The sequence below is a fragment of the Pogoniulus pusillus genome, chromosome 25, assembly GCF_015220805.1.
Source record: "Pogoniulus pusillus isolate bPogPus1 chromosome 25, bPogPus1.pri, whole genome shotgun sequence".
Classification (NCBI taxonomy): Eukaryota; Metazoa; Chordata; class Aves; order Piciformes; family Lybiidae; genus Pogoniulus; species Pogoniulus pusillus.
Window position 1 is genome coordinate 13,375,113 of NC_087288.1, and position 24,002 is coordinate 13,399,114.

The window sequence follows — 24,002 nt, forward strand, 5'->3', positions numbered from 1 at the left end:
CAAAATGTGTCAGTAATGATATCACCAGTGACCTTTAACTGCTGCAAATTTCACTGCATGCAGTAAAAATAACTCTGCCAGTTCGCACCACTCAGTTTATGGCTTTGTCTTTTCACGAAGACAACAATCTGTTGAAGAAACTTTCTGTGTATAAACACATCTGGAAGTTTTATACATAGCATATATCCATAGCCATAGCTCTGAAGTCTGTGTTCCAGAGATTTTTAAATACTGTTAAGTTACTGCCCTTGTCCTTTAAACTTTTGTATAATAGTTTTGCTTTTCGTGGCCCAGTAGTTACAATTTGCCTCTTTCTTTGGTCTTTCCAGCAGAGCTTTTTTGTTGATGTTACATTTTTCCCTTCTCTCTATTGGAAAAAAAAAAGTCTCACAGATCTGCAACTTAAGGTGTAGTTGGAAGCCTCAAGGCCCTAGTTGTAAAATTAGCAAACAGAATAGAAATAAGACAGGAACAGAATGGAAATAGGCAGAAACAGAAACTTTTACTGTAAGTTTTATGATTCCATTTACCACTTGTATATGAGTTGATTACTAAGAGGAAATAAACAGACTCTGTGATACACTGAATCATTGCCTGCTTGTAGCAGATGAAAAGATGACATTGGCTCTGAAAAAAAGAGTCATCAGACATACACAACAGTTTTTACTCATACTGACACAGACATAGAGAGATATGTGAACTAATGTCTGAAAGCTTTGCTCTCATTACAATTATACATACTTATGACTGGGGAACTTTGAAATTCATCAGCTCTAGCTCCAAACTATATTATGTAAAAAGGAAGACGACATGTCATGGTGCAGTCTAGAGACTTGTTCACTGTCCCTTAAGTTCAAGGTCTGCCAGGGTGCATATTTCTTTACTAAAAGTTAGCTGCTGAGACACCTGAGTTGTTAACAGGTATTTTACTTCTGAGAATTGACCCCTAGTCCTGAAATCCTTTTGCATTTTTCAGGACAAGATGAAGTAGATCAGGATCTCCATCTTCCTTCACTCCCTTTCTTGCCTCTCTGTTACTCTGAAAAAAAGACCTCCAGAAATGTTCGGGCTTGAGCCAGCCTGGTTGCAACTGAATAGTCTTTCCTGCCACTGTTTATCTAGATCTAGGCAATAAGGCTCCAGTAAATCCCAAGTAAACTTGAAATCTTCCTGAGTCCACATCTAGGAGATATCAAAAACTAAGGTAATTCATGGTTTTCACACCCCTTGCCAATACCTTTACCTGCCATTACCCCTTCAAGGCCAATGAAGAGCTTGTCAGCACCTCAACTCAGAAGGAAGATGGCTGATTTAACTTGAACAACCCCCAACATCCCTCCATCTGGCCATTAAAATAAAACATTTCCAAGCTAAATGCCTCTGTGTGTGAATTAAATTTCAGTCTAAGACAAAAATGGAGAACATATATTTGTTTCACTTAACACTGTTCTACTTAGCATCAAACCAACAAATGTTGGGAGTCAAATTCTGTGATAAGGTGGTCTAAGTCTTATGGATACAAAGTACAGCACTTTTGGCATCCCTTTATAAAGTGAATCCTAAAGTTGTTACCAGGCAAACTCAGACAGCATGAGAAAGATGGTGCAATTCATGTAAAAACTTTTATCAGATGGTTTTAAAGTGTTTACACAAGCTGATACTAACAGAAAGGCTCAATGTCTCCTCAAAGCAAGGTATTACCTCATTTAAAACTGAATTGTCACTATCTTAAAATGTACTAGTTGTTTAAGTACACAGGGAAATTCTACACAGAAAAAAAAAACATGTTAAAAAATGAATACAATTAGCTGAGCTGTAATTTGGCCAGGAAGCCAAAGTTCACATTGTTATTGAGGAGACAACCCACTAAGGAAGCGGAAGCATTAAAATTATTTCCAGTTCTGTTAGGACACTCACTTTGCCTTTGTCTTTCATTTCTCAGTCTGTTAAATGGAGATAATAACACTCATCTTTCTTTGTAAAGCTCTCTGAGATCTACAAAGTAAAAGCTCTGATTAAGCTTTATGTATGTATACTGGTGGTTATTACAGCGATACAGCAATGTTCAGAAAAGCCCAAACATGTAGCTGTCTAAATGTCAATAATGATTCACGGTGCAGATGTTATTTCAATGGCATAGGTAATCTCAGCTAAGTGTCCAAATCTCTTCTACCAACAAAAGCACAGCACAGGAAAGAGTAGAAACTTTGGATAAATCTCTACTGTAAAAGTCTGACTTGTAGAAGAAGCCAGGCCCACTACGTTCAAACCAACATGTTAGAATATACGGGAAACTTATTGAGTCTGAAGGACTTCCTGTAGCTCACAGAAAATGTCCTCAGCTATGCACCAGTGAGTGTCCTGAAGGAATGGGGCAAGGAGGCAAGAGGGTACAACAAATACTTTGTCAATACTCTGCTGAGCATAGTGAGAAAGGTGCTCTATTAAACTAACCGTGCTTCAATCATTAAAACTACAGAGCCTTCACTCCAAAAAAGGCAATTCTAAACTGCACACAAAAATCCTGTTTCAAACACTCATCACCAAGATCTTCAGTCTAACATTTCCCTCAGCTTAACCCTTTTTATTCAATCCATGTTCTCAAGAGACTCCTTACTACTCAAGTACTAAGTGGCAACCAGCAATAATTCGACTGCAAATTTCTTGGCAGAAGAGCCATGTATCTATCAGCTTGATTTATCATCTTTAAGATGCAACGTTGCTCAAAAAGCTCCCCTTAAGCTTTAATATGACCCTCAGGGGGCAACCACTCCACTTGCAACCTACTGAATCAACATCTAGCCCGGTAAATCCTCACTTAGCTGGGCAGAAAGTCATGCTTTGCATATGAAGAGACTACAAAGGCAGAATAAAATCTTTAATCAGATGTCAATTCTAATAAAATAATTAACAAACAGCTCTGCAAAGCAATAAAACCTGAAAAACTCTTTCAGGCTGACAATGATAATTGTATTGCAGATACTCATGTACACACAGATGAGTCAAAAAAAAACTTAGTCTGTGCTCAGCCACCAATGTGCTAAGCAGTCTTAGAAAAGTGTTTTAACTTGCCTCAATTTCCTTATCTTAAACAACGTATGCAATCATAGTCAGCTTTGTAAAGGATTTGTTAATTTTAGGACAACAAGCATTGTGTTAATGGAACTCTATAATTCGCTACTTTTGCATATATACAATTTTTAACACATATGATGCAATTGCATCTTACAGCAATATTTTCCATCTATGTGGATACCAAAGATAACTGTAGGTATTTATCTAGAGAGGAGGAAAATAAGCTTTCTCATGGTCAGTTTCAGTCAGACTGCCATTAGATGAACGTCTCACTCCAACAAGTCTACTCTCACTCTTTTCCAAGTTCAATTCACAAACTCTATCTCTTCACCTCATTGCAGTGGCTGTTTAGACACTCTTCATTCAACTTCTATTTTAGGCACCCATACTGTGATAATCTCATTATGGCACTTTTTATGGCAATATGTTCTGCACACTGATATTGTTTCTTCTGATTTTCTCAGGTATGCCTGTTATCTAGTTGTTTGCTCAGTTCAAATAATTTCAGTCATTGCACTCTCCATAATTCTCAACAAGGGGATACATTTTGGTTTCATTTAACCTCATGGACCATGATGGACCATATGTCATCACTAGAAGGGAATGCTAGTTATAAACCTTTATCTATTCACAAAGCTGAAGACTGCATTTTTGTTGGGTTCATTCAAGTTTACTCTGATATGGTTTTTAAGCCTCTTTTCACAGCTGTCTTTACTGCTTGGGTGTATAGCAACTACACACAGTTTTTCTTGATCTTTCATTTAGTCATGCTCTTTTCCACCTACTCAATGACCAAACAGTGCATAGAGTATTCTTGGATTTTCTGCTTATTATGTCACTGATATGTGCTTTCTGTTACAGATATATCTTGAGCTAATGACACACATTCCAGGGACAATGCACCCCTCATTCCACACACATCCATACACTTTGGGATATACAATGTGCAAAGTCCATAGTGGCCTTCTTGCCCTTCTGTGCTATGGGAACAAGCAAGCAAAGAGATAAAAGAGTAGAAAAAAAGCCTCCATAAACTTCCCAGTCAATCCAAACCTGTTTACACCTCATGTCAGTGGAACTTTCTTCCCAGAAGTATTAACAGAAATATCTTGTTCTCTCTTCATAATCTATCCTTTTTTATACACCTGATCTCTGCTATAATGGTAATTTCATTTGAAAAGGAGAAGCTTTGTAAATCTTTGCACTTTCAGCATTAACTTTTAATGTTACTTGCAAGGCACAATATCACTTGGAAAAAAAAAAAGGCAAGAAGTTTGAAATGTCTAAAATTTACCTGAATTGAGTTTCTAAGTTTGAAATGCAAATTTTCCTCCACTTGTGCCACTCAAGTTGTAGAGCACAATTTCAGTAGGGCCCTAAAAATCAACATAGACTTTACTTCACAGCTTGCAGATCTGAAGATTATTGTTTTTTAAAATGCTAGAGCAAGCTTACTTATTCCCCATTAATATAGCTTTACCAAAACCCCAAATAATCAAACTTCCAACTTCAAATGAGCTTTTCTTCATGCACAATCTTACCATCTGCAATCCAGACATCGGTCTCAAGTGAAAATATGTGTAAGACATGCCCCTTTCCTGAGAGCTATATTTTACTGAGGTCAACACTATAAAAATGTCTTAGTCTCATCACCCTTACCTTTATGTAAGAACTAACCTGCCTGCCTCATGCTAGAAAGAAGTTTATCCATGTTACTCAGCAAGAACTTCGTTAAACTCTAAAAGCTACAAAAGAATGCCAAAAAGCAATTAACTAAATGATTAATGATTTTAATACCTGTAATAAAGACGGTGGATGGAATTTATAACTGCCCAGTAAAACTAATCAGACTGCTTAAAAGGATGAGTAGCCAATAACTGCCATATCATTAAGCTAATTATTTTTAAAATACTATGAGGAAAAAAACATAAGAGCTGGTGTTACAAAATCAGGCACAAGCTATAATTAAACAAACAGCTCCTGATGGTTAATTGTGACTGGTTACTGGAAAATGAAATATCTCTGTCAAGTAGCTTTGAAAAACTACCAGACCTAAGACTTTTTACTTAGGGCAAAAGATAAGGGAAGAGCAGAGGGAGCAGAATGCTGTTTATTTTCACGTGGTAGCTTCAGCTTCCTGCATGAAGCAGCTTTGAAGATTAATTTCAAGATTTTTATTTTTTAAAGAGAAAAGGTGATTTTTTTTAACATAATCTTAAACATCTTGCAGCTTCCCTTACAATTGATGTCTGCAGGCAATGAGGACAGTGACCAGAGGGAGAAATGTTAGCTTCCATGTTGATGGACACTTCTCTCATTAGAGTCTAAGTAGACTGCTAGCAAGGACACGTTTGGCTACATTGGAGTTTCTTTCTCAGTGTTGATGGTACAATTTCAAAGATCTGCAGGCTGGCTTAAATACTCTTAATTTCATGCTTGAAACTAAGCTGTTCTTAGCTCTGGAAATAAGGGCTCCCCAAAAGCAACAGCAACCCAAAAAATGAAAATTGTAACACTGATGGCTGGGAAAAGATCAGGGAAGAAAGTTTAAACCTACGTAACTTACAGAAAAACAGAAAAGCAAAGAGACATGTAGGAATCTTCAACTTCACAGCAGTTTTGCAAATACAAAGAGAATCTCTGTGTCCTGGGAAACGGGATACCAATTAAAATGCTGCAAGGATTTCAAATCTCCATAAGACTAAAAAAATGTTTTACCAGAAATGAGACAACTCATGATTTTGAGGAAAGAAAAGGCATGAGATGATTTCCCAATGAACACCTTTTCAGCCTAACAATTAAGTAAAGGGGATTTTAACAGCCTAGAAGACAAAAAAAAAGATCAAAGAAAATGAAAAAGGCACACAGGTGGTGGTGTTACGATAGTATGTATATGTCTCAATCTGAAGCATACTTTTAAAAATTAATTTTAATATTGTTTTACTCTATGACTGAAAGCAAAAAGATTAAGTAGGATATTCAAAACCAGAAAGCAGCCTGGTCTCTACAGGGAGAGTGATTTGGCACTGGAATGGGCTGCTCAGGGACGTGGTGGAGGCACCGTCCCTGGAGGTGTTCAAGAAAAGCCTGGATGGGGCACTTAGTCCCATGGTCTAGTTGATTGGCTAGGGCTGGGTGCTAGGTTGGACTGGATGATCTCGGAGGTCTTTTCCAACCTGCCTGATTGTATGGTTCTATGAAATGACTGACTATGCTTCCACTCAGTGTGGCAAAAGAAACTGAGAAAATAAATCAAACTAACTGACTGCTAAAGAAAGTAAGGTCTTAGATATGAATGCTCTCACTAAATATGAAGACTTCTGTCTCAAGCGTTAGCATTATGTGCACTCCCACAGTATGGATGTGTCAATGGACTGTTACAGAAAGGTCTACCCTTTTGGCAGAGAACTGAAGTGTTACCAGATGATGCACATTTTGACAGAAGCATTCAGTTTATAAATTCCTATGTGCACAGACTGGAGAACAATGCAGGTCTGTAAATAAATTAGATCATCAATAATTACCCCAACTTTCTACTGATGGGGGAAGCAAGGGTGGGAGAAAAACAAATGGCTTGAGCCATTATATCCACTCCCAAAGTGATAAACAGGTACCCACAGGTGTTTATGCGCTTGTGAGTGTCTTGCCCAACTAAGGGTAAGCAAGCCCTGCTTTCACCTAATCTGGTCAGTTTGGCAAAGTGCCATTCAGCTTGGTGAATCTCTGCGGCCAAAGAAACCATTACACTCAGGCAAATAATATAAATGGAGCTAAGTTGCAAGCAGTGTGCTCGGCTCTGCTCAGACAACGTGCTGTAGGCTCTCTGCTTGGATAATGTGCTCTGCTCTGCCTTGCACTTCAGACCAGCTTAGCCCTGATGTTCACACACTGTTTCCTCCAAGGAGCTTGCAGAATTTCTCAAAGCTTTGGTATATTCTAAATATCTAATCTTCTGAAAGATCTCATTATAGAATATATGTATATGTCACACAAGAAAAGCAACTACTTCTTGGATATTTTGTTCATATATCAAAAACTGTCATAGGAGTACACTAGGGAATATGTTGTCAAAGAAACCATGGAATTGTATCTTCTTATTTCCCATTTTCTCTGTGATGTAGGTGCTTATCACAACAATATCAAAGTGTCTTCTATGTCACTGCACTGATATATAGTGCCATTGAAAGGTATGAAGGAAATTCAGAAATTGTGAATGTCCAGAATCTCATAAACATTAAAAACTCTAACTTCACAGATGGAGACTCCTCTTTCTTTGCAAGAAGTATTGATCCCCATCATTTCTAAAAGGTCATGGAGAACATGGGAGGTGTCCGAGGATTGGAGGAAAGCCAACATCACTGCAATCTTCAGAAAGGGAAAGAAGGAGGACCCAGAAAACTACAGGCCAGTCAACCTCACCTCCATCCCTGAAAAATTGGATGAAAGAGCTCATTCAGGATGTCATCTCTAAGTATGTTGGGGAAAGAAGTATTATCAAGAATAGTCAGCATAGATTCACAAAGAGGAAATCATGCTTGACCAATCTGATAGCCTTCTATGATTGTGTGCCCAGATGGCAGATGAGGGAAGAGCAGTGAATATATTCTACCTTGACTTTGGCAAGGCTTTTGGTACTGTCTCCTATACTATCCTCAGAGATAAGCTTAGGAAATGTGGGATAGATGAGTGGAGAGTAAGATGGATTGAGAACTGGCTGAATGACAGAGCACAGATTGTTGTGATCAGCAGTGCAGGGTCTAGTTGGAGGCCTGTAGCTAGTGGTTTTGTGGAAGGGTCAGTATTAGGTCTAGTCTTGTTCAAAATATTCATGGACTTGGATGAAGGAACAGAGTGTACTCGCAGCAAGTTTGCTGATACAGAATGGGAGGAGTGACTGATACACCAGAAGTCTGTGCTGCCATTCAGTGAGACCTGGACAGGTTGGAGAGTTGGGCAGAGGTGAACCCCATGAAGTTCAACAAGGGCAAGTGTAGAGTCCTACACCTGAGGAGGAATAACCCCATGCATTAGTATGGGTGAGGGGCTGACCTGCTGAAAAACAGCTCAATGGAGGAGGACCTGGGAGTGCTGGTGGAACAAAAATTCACTGTGAGCCAGTAATATGCCCTTGAGGGCAAGAAGGCCAATGGTGTACTGGGATTCATTAGGAACAGCATGGCCAGCAAGTCGAGGGAGGTTCTCCTTCTCCTCCTCTACTCCACCCTGGTGAGGCTGCACCTGGAATATTGTGCCCATTTCTGGGCTCTGTGGTTCAAGAGGGACTGGAGAGAGTCCAGCAGATGGCTACAAGAATTATTAGGGGATTGGCATTTCTCTCACAAGGAGAGCCTGAGAGATCTGGGGCTCTTCAGACTGGAAAAGAGAAAACTGAGGGTGAATAAATAGCTATAAATGTCCAAAGGATGGAGGTCATGAGGATGGGTCTGGGCTCTTTTCAGGGTGGCCAGTAATAGGACTGGAGCACTGGAACAAACTGCACAGACAGGTTCTGGAGTCTCCTTCTCTGGAGAGTTTCAAAACCTGCCTGGATATGTTCCTGTACAAACTGATCTAGGCGTACTTGAGTTATCAAAGGGGTTGGACTCAATGGTCTCCAGAGGTCCCTTCCAATGCCTACCATTCTATGATTCTATAAAGACAGTAGATATCATGCCCTGAAAACACTGAGAACATCATTCTTGGAAAATTTACCTCTTAAAAGTTCAATCAAGTGTTTTCTAAAATTTGGCTTCCTGGAAGCCTTTTTAGTAGCAACCACATTCTCAAAAATGGAAGTTACAAAACCCCCATCATTTATTACTTTGCTCCAATCTTCAAGCTATTAGAAAGCATATTATCTTTTCTTGTCCACTTGAGTTGGACAAAGCTAAAAATGAAGATATCAAAGCAACAATAATTAAGAGTAGAAACTCCAGCTTGTGTGTTATTTTAAACTGCTTCTCAGTTCATTCTATGGCATTCAAAGCACACAGGCTTTGAAATAGCCTGTACTTCTATTTCTTCTGCAGAGTACAGCATATGTCAGGTTCAGACAAAATACCAAAAATGACTGCATATTTTATTAAAAGTCTATGTTTTTCCTCTCTTTCTTTTTAACAACAGTCTAATTTAATTGTTGTTCCCTTAGGTACGAAGTACACAGTTCATAATTCATTTGATATATAAAATGTCAGTTTAGATTTTTGGACTTCTTTGATAAATGAGAAAAAAAACCATGCACATTTCCATTTCCTTCTGTGAGGTTTTACTATCAGAAGCCCCCCCCCCCCCTTCCCATTGTGCTGCTCAAAGACCTTTGTGTTAAATTAAACATCAAGATTCAGAAACTGTAGGGAATGATATTTCCAAGACATACAGTACAAATATATGAGACTGGGAGAAAAGGTAATGATTTTTCCTACCAGAAAAGTGATGTCTCCCTAAGAGCATCTTTGATCCTTGAATTAGTTCTCAGTTATAATTTAATATATCAAAACCGTCAGCAGCTTTCCTTACATTTAGACATGAAGTGATACAGTCATCCACACAAAGAGCAAAATACAACATCCAGGGGCTTGCTCCCCTCTCAACATGTGCTTGTAACTCCAAAGTCTATCAATATTAATGGGAAAAATCTGTACACATCAAAGGAGATGGCAGAGATTTAATTCCATAATATCTGTCATTATAACAATATAGATTAATTTTCCCCCCATAGAGCCATTGATTAACATGCAAAACTCTCAGGGGGGTAATCTGCAGAACAGAATCAAAAATTTAGTTCTGGAAACAAAACTATTTTAATTAGGAAAATAGCAACAAAACCACTGTGTATTATTCTCTTATGTAACACAGGAGGCAGGGGCTGACAAAGCTGAACTATCACGTTTACAGAGTAAACAAGAATTCTTATCACTTCTCAAAATTGCCAAGTGCAATACTATGGCTGTCACTTCATGTTACAGTCTCATTCAACAGCTGCAGTATCAATAAATTAAGCTGTATTAGAAAGCAGAAATAGGATCACATTCTGATTCTCATCCTGAATATTAGCACTGGTAAAGAACATATGCCCAGATCCACAAATGCCTAAAACTCAGGACCTGCTCTTCTTGCCCTCTACTTTGTGGCCGACATGTAAATTTCTTCACCCCAACATAAGAAGTGATTTCAGCTGTGGGTTATGATATTATTTTCTCTGTCTCCTCTCCCATTCTTTCCTCCCCAACAGTAGTAGAGTTTCAGGAGGACAGACGGGCAGTATTCTGCCTTCCTTGTGAATCCACTGCTAGCAAGGGGGTGATAGGAATGCTAGTCACTTTAGGATAAACAATCCAGATCTTTTTTCAGCCAGTGCTCTAACAGAGATAAGCTGTGACAGAAGATGAAAGGTGACATCTCTGTTCCACGTAACTGGCAAAAATCTGTAACTACTTTATGGATTGGACTCTCTTTAAAATAGCGTATCAACTGACAGAAATATGATCCAGGTGTTATGCACTGAAGCAAAATATTTAATATTTAAGGCGAATAAAAAGCAATTCAGAGAAGCCTATTCACACATGGAAATAATCCGTGCAAAATATACAGTTGACTTATCTGATGAATAGGGTAAAAGGATTACAGCTCTTTATACGCTACTCAGCTACATAGGAATATTCGTACAGCATTAATAAGTAGCTACTCAGTTAGTGTCCTCTCCTACATACTTTTAACAAACAAACAATTTGTAGTAATTATCTCTCAGCTTTACTTCCTCAGCTAATGCTGAAGAACATATAAAAATTCACTGGAATTGGTGGAAATGTATGAATATCCCAGGTGGCCAGGAGAGCCAATGGCATCCTGGCCTGGATCACCAATAGTGTGGCCAGTAAGACAAGGAAGGTTACTCTGCCCCTGTACTCAGCACTGCTCGGGCCATACCTTGAGTATTGTGTCCAGTTCTGGGCTCCTCAATTCAAGAGAGATGTTGAGGTAATGGAATGTGTCCAGAGAGGGAGACGAAGCTGGTGAAGGACCTGGAACACAGCCCTGTGAGGAGAGGCTGAGGGAGCTGGGGGTGTGCAGCCTGGAAAAGAGGCTCAGGGGTGGCCTCACTAATATCTACAACTACCTGAAAGCAGATTGTAGCCAGGTGGGGGTTGGTCTCTTCTCCCAGGCAAGCAATAACAGAACAAGAGGACACAGTCTCAGGCTGTGTCAAGAAAGGTCTAGGCTAGATGTCACAAGAAAGTTCTTCCCAGAGAGAGTGGAATGGGCTGCCCAGGGAGATGGTGGAGTCACTGTCCCTGGAGGTGTTCAAGAAAACACTGGCTGAGGCACTCAGTGCTATGTTCTAGTTGATTTATAGGGCTGGGTGATAGGTTGGCCTGGATGATCTTGGAGGTCTCTTCCAACCTGGTTGATTCTATGACTCTATGACATACAAGAAATTATCTGCTCCCAAGTATAACTGAAAAGACAATGCACAATGGCAAAGAGCAGAATCAAAAATTTAGTTCTGGAGACAAAACTATTCTAATTAGGAAAATAACAACAAAGCACTGTATATGATTCTCTTGTGTAACACAAGAGGCAGGGGCCAATCTTCTTATTCAAAACTGGGTAGATCGATAGTCTTAGTAAACCTATCAGGTTTTCTTTAAAGCCAAGCCAGGCTGATTGTCTTTTGCCCTATATGCCACAAGTCAAATTCGCCATATGTAAAAGGTAAAGTAAATACTTTGGCAATGCATATTCTCTACAATACAGATTTTCATCAATCTTTTGATAAAAAGAGGCCTGGAAAATCTCTCCTTCGTAAGACACGGAGTGAAAGGGCTAAATCTTCACCACAGAATGTTACAGCTGCTTAACACAGATTACAACTATGAGGAACATCCTGCTGCATTTTCAGACAGCACCACCATTTTTTTATGAATAACAGGGAAAGTACAGACTGCTCAGTCTCACCTCTGTGCCTGACAAGATCATGGAGCACATTCTCCTGAAGACCCTGCCAAAGGCATACAGAAAATTACTTCACCATGAGCAAATAGTGCCTGATGAACTTTGTGTCTTTTAATAATGGAGTTACAGCATCAGCAGAGAAGGCAAGAGCTACTAATGTTAGCTGCTTAGACTTGTATAAAGTGTTTGACACTATCCCACAAGACACCCTAGTCACCAAATTGTAGAAGCATGGACTTGAGAGGTGGACCACTCAGTGGATAAGTAATTGGCCAGATGGCCATTGCTCAGAGAGTTGTGGCCAACAGCACAATGTACAAATGGAGATCAGTGACAAGCGGAGTCCAGTAGTCCGCTGGGACCAATGCTGTTTGACATCTTTGCCAGGAACATGGACAGTAGCTTTGAGTGTACCCTCAGCAAGTTTGCAGATGGCAGCAAACTGTGTGGTCTGGTTGTGCTGGAGGGAAGAGATGACATCAGAAGGACTTGGACAGCTTTGAGACATGGACCCCAGCCAGGTCATGAAGTTCAACAAGACCAAGTGCAAGATCTTACACCTGGGTTGGAGCAATCCCAAACACAAGTACAGGCTGGGCAAGGAATGTCTCAAGACCAGTCTTGAGGAGGAGTTGGGAGTGTCAGCTGACCAAAAAACTCCATGAGCTGGCAATGTGTGCTTGCAGTCCAGAAAGCCAACCATGTCCTGGGCCGCATCACATGGAATGTGTCCAGCAGGGTGAGAGAGGTGATTCTCTCCCTCTGCCTTCCTCTCATAAGACTCCGCCTAGAGTATCACATCCAGTTCTGATGCACTCAGTATGAGGGGCATGGAGCTGCCCTAGCAGGTCCAGAGAAGGGCCATGAAGATGATCAGAGGGCTGGAGAACCTCCCCTATGGGGACAAGCTGTAAGAGTTGGGGCTGTTGAGCCTAGAGAAATGAAGGCTCTGGGGAGAACTTAAGGCCTTTCAGTACCTGGAGGGGGCCTATAAGAAAGATGGGAAAGGACTTGTTGCAAGGGTTTGTAGTGATAGGATAAGATTAAATGTCTTTAAGCTTGAGGGTGGCAAATTTAGATTACATATTAGAAAGAAATTCATTACAGTGAGGACAGTAAGACGCTGGAACAGGTCTCATAGATGTATGCACACATCTGCAGAAATAGAAAGAAAAATGAGGAAAAACTATCAAATGTCAGGAATCACTAAGAATAAGACTCATACAGTCACCTCTGTTGTAAGAAACAAGGTAGCTCACAACACTGCATTACAGGCACACCGGAGGAGAAATGACAACTCCAATGACTGATTTTCATTCAATTTCCCTTTCATATCCATTCCTGTCTTTAAAGAGAAGCTTCTTTCTCTTTAGGTACTCAGTCACTGAGCCCAAAGACAGATGTCAAATAAGGAGAAGCACTACACTAGGGATAAGCAGGAAAAAGTAAAACTGAAAACACAGCCATAACATATAATTATCTATAGATAGAAGAAATATTTTAATGCTTCCAGGTGTTTAAAGAAGTTTAAGATCTATTTTCAAACCTCTAAAGAGCACCCCTGACTAGGAATTATTTTTAACTATAAAGGGAACCAGCAAAAGAAGAAGAGACAATTTTATGGCTGCTTTGCTCAAGTGCATTACAATCAGCAGGCTAACTTCCACTGGTCTACAACTACCTGAAGGGAGGTTGTAGCCAGGTGGGAGTCAGTCTCTTCTCCCAGGCAACCAGCAACAGAAGAAGGGGACACAGTCTCAAGTTGTGCCAGGGGATATACAGGCTGGATGTTAAGAGGAAGTTCTTGCCAGAGAGAGCAATTGGCATTGGAATGGGCTGCTCAGGGGGGTACAGTTGGCATCCCTGGAGGTGTTCATAAAAACACTGGATTAGCAGTTAGTGCCATGATCTAGTTGATTGGTCATGGCTGAGTGATCGGTTGGACTGGATGATCTTGGAGGTCTCTTCCAACCTGGCTGATTCTATGATAAATAATCCAGTTACATCAAAGCATAAAATAGGGAATAAAATGACTGAAAATTTTCAAAAGAACAAAAATCCATCAACAAACAATAATGACCAAACAATAACAATCACAAAACAACAAACATAACAACACCCCCCCAAAGATATAAACAAAGAAATAAAAAGCTAACCAAAGTGCCATAAACAACAACAACAACAAAAATCCCAAAGCCACAGACATTTGTCTTTGATGATAGTTGATGAAAATACCATTTTATATTCGAAACCATAGGGGCAGCAATTGTCAAAAATACATATAATGAAGTAAATGTTTTAGGAAGGCAGTGCAAATAGTAGTAGCAAAGTAACATAAAAATTCATCCAATTCCTAATACTTGCATGTATCTGGAAAATTGTTTCAAAGACAAAACCCATGGCATTATTTTTCAAGTGTCTTCTTCCTGTTTTCACTGTGAATTTCAATGTCATTTTATTGTAGAATTCCTTCAACAGAAGAATCTAACTAATCACGTAAAGAATGTTGACTTTAATTAGTGTCTGGACAGTCTAGTTCAGATTTACACAGAATAAAGAAAAAAAACACCTCTGAATCATGAATAGGCTTAAGATTATAAAAAATCACATACCTCATCTAGACTGTAACCTTTTTATGTGAAACTGGCCCAAAAGAAAGATTCATCTGATTGTAGATAATAATTTTAAATAATGATCTGCTGCTAAATTTCACAACAGAGCATTTTCCCCACTTTTATATATACATCTGATCTGCAGCTAAATTCCACAACAGACCATGTCCCCTGCTTCTACACATGCTTCTGTTTTTCAGAACTACAGTCAAGCTGCAATTTTCCAGCATGAAATCTGCTCTACCACAGATTTCTTCCAAGAGGTTTTAAGTACTGCTTGGACTTCATGGTAAGGCTAAGGTTTTGGAAGGACCTGGAGTGAGACCTCTACAATGAGGTTAATTGCCTGCTTATAGATGATCAACTGGCTATTTCAAGCTGCTGCACAGTTCTTTCTTTCTCATCTGGCACTTGCCAAGCAAGCAAAGGCATCCATTATTTTCTAGTCAACTAAAACTGCAGTTTTGATCTTGTTGCTCTAACTGTTTCATGAAGCCCTAGAAAACAGAAAGCAACCTAAGAGCCAATAAATAGTGTCCTGTCTGGACACTGGAGTTGCAACTACAGGAGATTGTTTTTTCAGCCTCAAAAGGAGAAGGCAGTGCAGGGGCAAAGAAAAGGAGGCAATCGGAAGAAAAAAAGGTATAGCTGGAATATCATTATCTTTTGGTACTGTCCAATTTTATGAGTAGAGACTTACATTAAGACTCACTGTAAAAAACAAACAAACAAACTTGAAACAGTCCTTTACGATATGTGGAGTTAGGCTGAGTCCCAGGGGGCTGCAATTTAGGAAAGCTAGCAGTAAATGGGAACCTTTGTGCCTCCCAGCGCCAGAATCTGAAGATACAACCTTTCAGGAATGAGACTCCCTCTTACCACCCAAAATAACCACTACCCACTCAAAACTAAGAATAGACACAGTGTGAGCTCACTGAAAGAAGTGCTGAACAGCCTGGGAGAAAAAAAATAAAAGAAAAAAGTAAAACTAATGAAAATTACAATCAGTCAATGCTGCTAAGGTTAGAGAAGAATTACTGTTTGATTAAAACAGCTCCTGGTTTTCCACACAAGCACTTTTGCAATCCTACCTCCTACCCATGAAATTATCTTTCTGGACAAAAAGAGCTAGAATGGACAATTTGCATAGCTTGCCACTAGCACTGTTTAACTAGCTAGGTGACTGAAGGGAAGGGAAGAGAAGAGAACCAAGGAACACAACATGTCTCAGAAATACCTGAAATCTCAAGTAAATGCTCTCAAAAAACAGTTTTATGGTGTGATGCTTAATGCACAATTAAGCAGCACAGTAAAATAAACTAGCTCCCAGGTGTCATGAGTTGAATCTGATGAATATATTCACTACCGTGCTGCAGTCATGCTAGCTTCAAAATGAAAGTGCTGACTGGAGCAAGGTGTCAACAGTGCTTGAAGTTCAGATTGTAACATGACAGGCTTCCTGGTCCGGTTGCTGGGGTGTTGGTCTACTCCACTGAGTGGGGTGCTGGTCAAGGGGTGGGGAAGTCACTGGTTTTGTGCTGCTGCTTCTGCATTTTGCTGCACTTTTCTGCAAGTAGGCCAAGTTAATTGTGCATTGTATCGTTTTCAGTAAAACTCTTGATCTTGAACCAGAGGTCTGTTTGTGGTACTTTCCCTCCTGTCTGTGTGGAGGGGAAGGGGCTTGTGAGAGCAGGCTGCGTTAACCCAGGATACCATGAAAAGCTACCATATCTATGTCTGAATTTTCTTCCTAAATAATTCTGGCCTAATGGCATCAGTTTGATTTGTTTACTGAATATTCATTCATCTAAGGAGGCCTACTAGCATCAGTGATCAACTTGCATGAGCAAATTCTTTCAGATGTGAATATAAATTGTATGATGTGATTCTTGCTTGCATAATTAGATCAATATCCAGTCTCAGAGGTGTTGCTGCCTAAGCTAACAGTAGCTGAAATCCTTCAGTTGCAGGACACCATCCTTTGTAGACATTGAACAAACATCAACAGCTATGCAGGCTCATTTTTTTTGCTGCTGAGAACTAACCCAAGCTTGTAGGCAGGGGCATGCACCATTCTATACACAAACAAGGGGCCATCAAAGGGAAGATGCTGAAGAGTTCAAGGCAAAATCTGACATCTTTCACTAGACGTTCCTCTGTAAATCACACATAAAGCACATAGATGAACAACATACTTCACAAATTACGGCAGGTATTAAAGAGACACTTCACTGCTTGGGCAAATATTTTTTCAGAGTATCTTCCCTTTTATGTCTTAAAATACTTTGAGGCCCTTTTCTATAGATAAATCAGCACCAAGTTAATGGTTTGTAATCCTCAGCACAAGTAACCACACAGAGACAACTCTGCCATGTGATACAGAATTACCATCCACAACAAGCTTGATTGTCTCTTGTCATTACTTGGGAATCCTGTGTTTTTCTGAGCTTTGGAGATGATGGTGACTGTGCCTATACTTCCCTGCTTCCCCATCTGATCCCCATCTGTATCTCACTGCTATCTCTCTTTGCACAGTTATTCAACATATGCTCTTCTCTGCACACAGGACTTCTCAGTACTTTCCATACCAGGGCTTTTGTGGTTGAAGAAAAGGAACAAGCGGATCTAACTAGAGTATAACCTACTACCAGTTGTGACTTTAACTTGCTTTTTAAGAGCTTATCATTTCTTATAGCAAAGCAATCCTAAATTAATGGGGTCCTCAGTGTGCTACTACATCAGAAATAGCACTCACCAATAAGAAAAATATGTAACCAGTGATTCTATACAGAAGATTCTCTCCTAGATTGTTGCAGTTTTACATCCACGGTATCATTTCATTTACCTAAATTAATTGTAAAACAATTTGTTCTCCAGATGTTTTAATAGCTAGCAGATTCGAATTTAGGTGAACTACTGGTTAGTATATTATTTTTTACTACTTCTACCAAAGCAGTTTAGGGCAAGATAAATAGAACAAATTTATTCTTTTTGGATAAAATATAAAACTCAAAAAAATTTGCTTCTACCTCTACAGTATGAAATTTGTCACTAATCATTTTAAACTATGCCCTTTTATGCTTCTACCATCTCTTTTAGCTTTCTGTGCAGTTCTTTGATGTAACAAAGACAGTTTCAGACAAGATTTCAGTTCATCTGGAAAAAAAAGCTTTAAGTCTTGAGGCAAAAAGCAGTGTATTTAAAATTTATATACTCTATAATGCCTTTGTTCTGAACTTGAACATCCTGAAAAACTTCTCCGCTTTCTTTTGCCTTCCGACTCTGAAGATCATTTTTTCTCATGGTTTCAGCTTCTTATTATGCAACAGTGACTTTAACTGGTGGTTCCAGCATTTAAGTACATGCACAGTCATGGCTGACCCTTCCTGATCAATTGCCAATCCATACAGGTTTGACTGATAAAAGAGCCAATTAGATTTAAGCAAATTAAGGGACATCACCAATGTCAACCACTTATTAAACCGAATGCTGAATTCCATGCATACAAAACACTAATGCACCAAGTCCCATTAAGAGTTGAAATTCTAACCCCATTAGTAACTCCAGACCACTACAGGGTAAGGGTCAAAGGAAAGTTTCATATTTATGGATTAACATTTGGATTCAGATTTTATTTTTTTAATCTTTCCAAGAACCCTTGAACCTGTACCACAATTCTAGTTAGGAGTTTAGATAAAATATACTCCTTATTTCTAAGATTATTTTTTTAAGCATTGACTTTATGCATGGCAAATAGGCTTAATGAGAACTTAAGATGTATCCAATCAGGTAACACTAAAGATTTTGTGTGCTTTATATTGTGTTCAATATATCTTAAATAAAAAAATAAACAAAAGAGATGCATGTCAGAAGAAAATTTGTATCACATATTACAGATGAAAAACAGTGACTTCAAAACGGAATACTGCTTTGTTCTTTTTCTCAGTCTCACACAACTTTCCATCAAGCCCCATGAGGTACTTCCCACAACACAAATTTCTGAAACTGCTTTTTTTTTTGTTATCCTTGTGTTGTGGGAATTAATAATATGTTGTGATTGTGAATATTAATTTCTGTACAAATACTACATTTTGTTATTAATATTCAAAAATTCAGGAAAATTCCCTGAGATTATTTGGATTTTAGGCCAACAGGAAGTAGTTGCACAGAATTGAGCAGTTTAAACAATCAGAACTTGGAAAAATAAGAATGCAAAACCAGGGAAAAGTCTACCAATAGTTATGGAACCTTAGCACTAACTGCCGCATATGTACTCAGGATGCTTTGGTCCCTGAGTAAGTTTCCTGTACAAAGACACTTCCAAACCTCCTGATAATGATCCCAAGGTAAAATACAAACTATTCCAGGCAGAAGAAAGAAGAATTGAGTTGCTGCTGCTGAGCTAGTGCAAGCTCCACGCAAGTGGATGCCCTGATTCCCAATTAACGAGCCGTGAATGGGGTGCTGCTGCCAGTGGAGGGTCAGTGCAGAAAAGTGGTTTCTAAATCACCCCCCATGAAATACATCATTTTGAAAATGAAACTGACCAATAGGCATCAGCATCATTATTCTGGCCAATGAATTCAGCTTTGTGCCGTTGAGGGGCAGCACAAGACACTTGACACATGGTGCTAAGCAACTAGCCCATAAGGCTTTGCTGGGGCCAAACCCTTATGTTTGCTCATCTAACACCACTCCTGGACCTGCAACAGGAGGAGGAGAGCAAGAGTCCAACTGGCCTGGCAGGATTTATGCCCTACCAGGACACCTTGAAATGAGAATGCTATGTTTTAACAGTCATCCAAAGGCCATGATTTTGTATATAATGAGACCTTTCACTCCTTGATCAAACAAAACTTCTGTCAAAGTGAAATCTTGGACACTGAAGTTAAAAAAAAAAAATTCCTTCTGATTTTGGTAGCATCTAGGTAATTGTAAAAGTGCTTTTAAGTGAAAGCACTGGATACAGCCCAGTGTAAAATTACCATTATACTCAACATTTAGGATGCAGTGGAGTGATATGGCATTCAGAGTCATTATAACAAATATCACAGTAAACATACACTGTCCTGCATACATACTTCTACCTGTGCACACATATAGCAAGAATATAGTGTGTGTGAGAGTACTTCTCTCATAAGCACTGCTTCATTTATTATTCATTTCACTGCAGATCACAGTCCACTGGACAATAGTATGGAAGATTTCTTTAATAACTCTCACTGCTAATTTAATTCTACTTAAACACACATATCTTAGTGAATGCCACATGCTTTTCAGCATGATTTTATGTGTAAATCAGGATAATATGTTTTCAGATCATTAACTAAAGGGAAGCATGAACTAAAACCTATTTAATCAATGAGGTATTGCTTTTAAACTACCACAAGGTCATAAAAAAGATAATTTCAAAGCTATAAGTTTTCTAATTGTAATCAACAACAATCTAATGATGAAAGAAAGTGTACCTTAATGGCTGTCATAAACTCATGCACATCCTTGCCTATCTTTAAAGATCCTTCACCTTCTTGTTTAGTAAAATTCTCACAACCAAATTCTGATAATTCTACATGCAAAATTGAAGTGTCACACTGAGAGTGGAAATGTCAGTGTCTTACCACTCAGTCTTAGCTGAGCAATAAAACTCACACGTGGTTCCATTACTACATGACAACATATATTTGTTAATATTAGATAGAATTTGGCAGTCAACTCACAAAACTATAGCATGTGCTAGGAATTTACCTTTTCTTCCTTGCCCAGTAATCTGTTCTCTGAAGCTCTGCATTTTATTTAATTTTCAGAACTTTTCCTGTTGTTTTGGACCTCTGTTTGCTTGCAAACTAACTGATCCAAGCGTAATTGTAGTTTTAAGCAGTAGGGTTTATGGGATATCTTTATCTGTTGTTTAGGTTTTTTTCCCTTTTTTTTTTTTAAATACTCTAAAATTTTATATTGTGCAAAGCTGAATTTGCAGCTGGCTTAAACTGTGGCGGCAATGCTGAATTCACCAGGATTTATACAAGCTGCAGACCTGCCTCAAGGTGTTGTCTTTGCCAGAAAAAGGTCTGTCTTTGCTATGCAGTCACTACCATGTGCTAAAATCCAGATGAAAACAAGGCACTTGGTCATTTTGATGTTTGTAGCCCAGGGTAAAGTCTGGACTCTCCTCTGCTGTTTAACCTGCCACGATGTCAAAAGGAAAAACTTCATTATTTGCCATTGGAATGGGCTGCCCAGGGAAGTGGTGGAGTCCTCAACCCTGAAGATATTCAAGAAAAGACTGCATGAGGCACTTAGTGCCATGGTCTAGTTGATTGTCTAGGGCTGGGTGCTAGGTTGGACTGGATGATCTTGAAGGTCTCTTCCAATCTGGTTGATTCTATGATTCTAGGAGATATATATATATATATATATATATTTATATACATATGTGCATGCCACTTTACATTATCACCTCACTAGCTACACCTACATATCTCCTAATATCAAGATTTTTTGGCCTCTCACTTTAGAATCCAAAATTGCCTTAAACAGATTATTCCACTGGCATTTACTCAACAAAAGATAATTCACTAGGATGTCCATGAAAAGGGAATGCAAGAAGAACACTTATACTTCAGCTGCAAATACAAGCTTTGACGTAAAAAAGTAAAGTAAAAAAGCCACATGCACAGTGCATAGGGAATATTTGCTCACTTTTTGTATTTCAAGATTTTATGACGATAACATCTTACAACTTTACTAGTATTATGGATTCTGACTAAAGACACTGCCTATGGTTTATACTGTTAACAAATTAACTCAGTTTATCCAGTAAGTTCTCTTTGTTAGCAGTTACAACTTTTATTCTAAAATCATAGACTCGTAGAATCAACCACATTGGAATGTCCAACCTATCACCCAGCCCTAGCCAATCAACTAGACCATGGCACTTCTGGGCTTCACCCAGGCTTTTCTTCAACACCTCCAGAGATGGCGACTCCACCACCTCCCTGGGCAGCACATTCCAATGCCAAACATCTTCTCTGGGAAGAACTTCCTCCTGACATCCAGTCTATACTTCCCCTGGCACAACTTGAGACTGTGTCCCCTTGTTCTATTGCTGGTTGCCTGGCAGAAGAGACCAACCCCCACCTGGCTACAGCCTCCCTTCAGGGAGTTGTAGACAGCAGTGAGGTCACCCCTGAGCTTCCTCTTCTCCAGGCTGCACACCCCCAGCTCCCTCGGGCTGTGCTCCAGGCCCCTCACAAGCTTTGTCACCCTTCTCTTGACACATTCCAGCATCTCAGCATCTCTCTTGAATTGAGGAGCCCAGAACTGGACACAGTACTCAAGGTGTGGTCTGACCAGTGCAGAGAACACAGACAGAATAACCTCCCTTGTCCTACTGGCCACACTGTTCCTGATCCAGACCAGGATGCCACTGGCTCTCCTGCCCACCTGGGCACACTGCTGCCTCATCTTCAGCTACTATATACCAGCACCCCCAGGTCCCTCTCTGCCTTGCTGCTTTCAGCCGCTCTGTCCCCAGCCTGTAGTGCTGCTTGTATTTGTTGTGGCCAAAGTGTTGAACCCTGCACTTAGCCTTGTTAAATGTCATCCCATTGGCCTCTGCTCACCGATCCAGCCTGGCAGGGCTCTCCTACACTCCAACAGATCCACACCTGCTCTTAGCTTGGTGTCATCTGCAAACTTACTGATGCTCCACTCAATCCCCTCATCCAGATCATCAGTAAAGATATTGAACAGGTGTGGGCCCAGCGCTGATCCTTGGGGAACGCTGCTAGTGACTGGCTGCCAACTGGATGTGGCACCATCAACCACCACGCTCTGGGTCTATTATAAAATTCAGGTGAATCTATATTCTTAAATTAGATAAGCCATCCATGATAGAATATAGCAACATTCACAGAAAAAAAAAAAAATGAATGCACTACTCACCTACATAATCCATTACCTACACAACTACCTGTTTCCACTTTCTAGGTCTAATGTTGAATAATACGACAAATTAGAAAATAAAAAGAATAATTTTGTTGGTCAAAACTACTAATGCAAACATATTCTTCTGAACTTTGAGTCCTCAATAATAAGTAACAATGTGTTCAACAGAGTACTTGTGTAATTGTTACATGCATGCAAAAAGCACTTTTTCATACTTACCTCCTGGAGGCATGACTATTGTTACAGCATCACTTATCAAGCTGCCCAGGCTGTTGGAAGCATTCACTTGTACTGTGTAGTTAGAAAACGGAATCAGTCCTTGAATGGGCACCCATACACTGGACTCCTGGCTGCTGCATAACATCCGAGTACCATTTACAACAGAATAATTAGCATTAGCTGTTGTGAAAAAACAAGGAGGGGGAGAAGAACAAACGTTACACCTTTCTTCTGCTACAGTTTGCTGTCTTTATGAATCATATTATGTCTATTCAAATGAAAGGCTGCCATTGATACCAAAGTTGGTTAAAATGTTATATTTGGGGGAAATAAAAAGAAAATACATATATTATTCACCATTTTCTCATCCTTTGGCTAACAATTTGTGATTGCTGTACAACTTGGAAAATAAATGAGCCGGCAATACAGCTGCAAAGCTGACTGCTATATACTGCAAATGGAAGCCAGCTTTCAGAATCACTCATGTTCCAGAACACTTTTGTGGTAGCTGAAAATTCAAAACATTGAGGTTAATTCCTACCTCTGTGAAATACTGGTATAACTTCCTAAATTAACTAGAAAAAGACTTACCTTAGGAGTTTAGAATCTAACTCTTTTGCATATGTAACAATTAGTCATCTGCAGTAAGACACATGCTTTCCAGCATGGTCTGCATTTCTCTCAAAGAGAAAAGAAGGATTTGAATTATTCCATTTATCACTGGGAAATGGCACAGCAACCTACGTGTCTTTTAGAACCCTTTAAGGATCTCAAACTTAGGACAATATGCTACCCTTCAAAAATAACAAAATAAGCCTTTGCAAAATACCCGATGAGTAAGGCCAGATAATAAAAAAATTCTATGTCAGGTGAGACCTTTTTTTGACTCAGAGAAGATTTCAGTGACCAGTGCTGTGACTACCACCCAACATATGACTGTAATATTCACCTATTGTTATATTAACAACAAGAAAGCCATTAGAAATGACAAACTGAGTTTTACTTTCCTAAGGTCCCAGTGAAGTAAAATACTTAATATTTGGCTGGCTGCATTTTTAAGACGTTTCACCTGCAATATGTGGGGAAGATTAATAACCCAGTGTTGACAGATCAAGGGACATAGGACAGTTTCAAATCTCGAGCATAAAAGTAGGCTCTCTAACAGCAATTTACGTGCTCAGTTCATGAGAAAATTAA

At 39.4% G+C, this 24,002-nt stretch overlaps 1 protein-coding gene across 1 annotated transcript in view; it reads right to left on the reverse strand.

Annotated features, from left to right (window-relative positions):
- USH2A (usherin) overlaps positions 1 to 24,002 on the reverse strand; it is a 411,816-nt gene that overhangs the window by 141,069 nt on the left and 246,745 nt on the right. Inside the window, exon 37 of the mRNA XM_064164511.1 lies at positions 22,806 to 22,985. Within this exon, the coding sequence (XP_064020581.1) occupies positions 22,806 to 22,985 (180 nt within the window). The remainder of the gene's footprint in view (positions 1 to 22,805; positions 22,986 to 24,002) is intronic.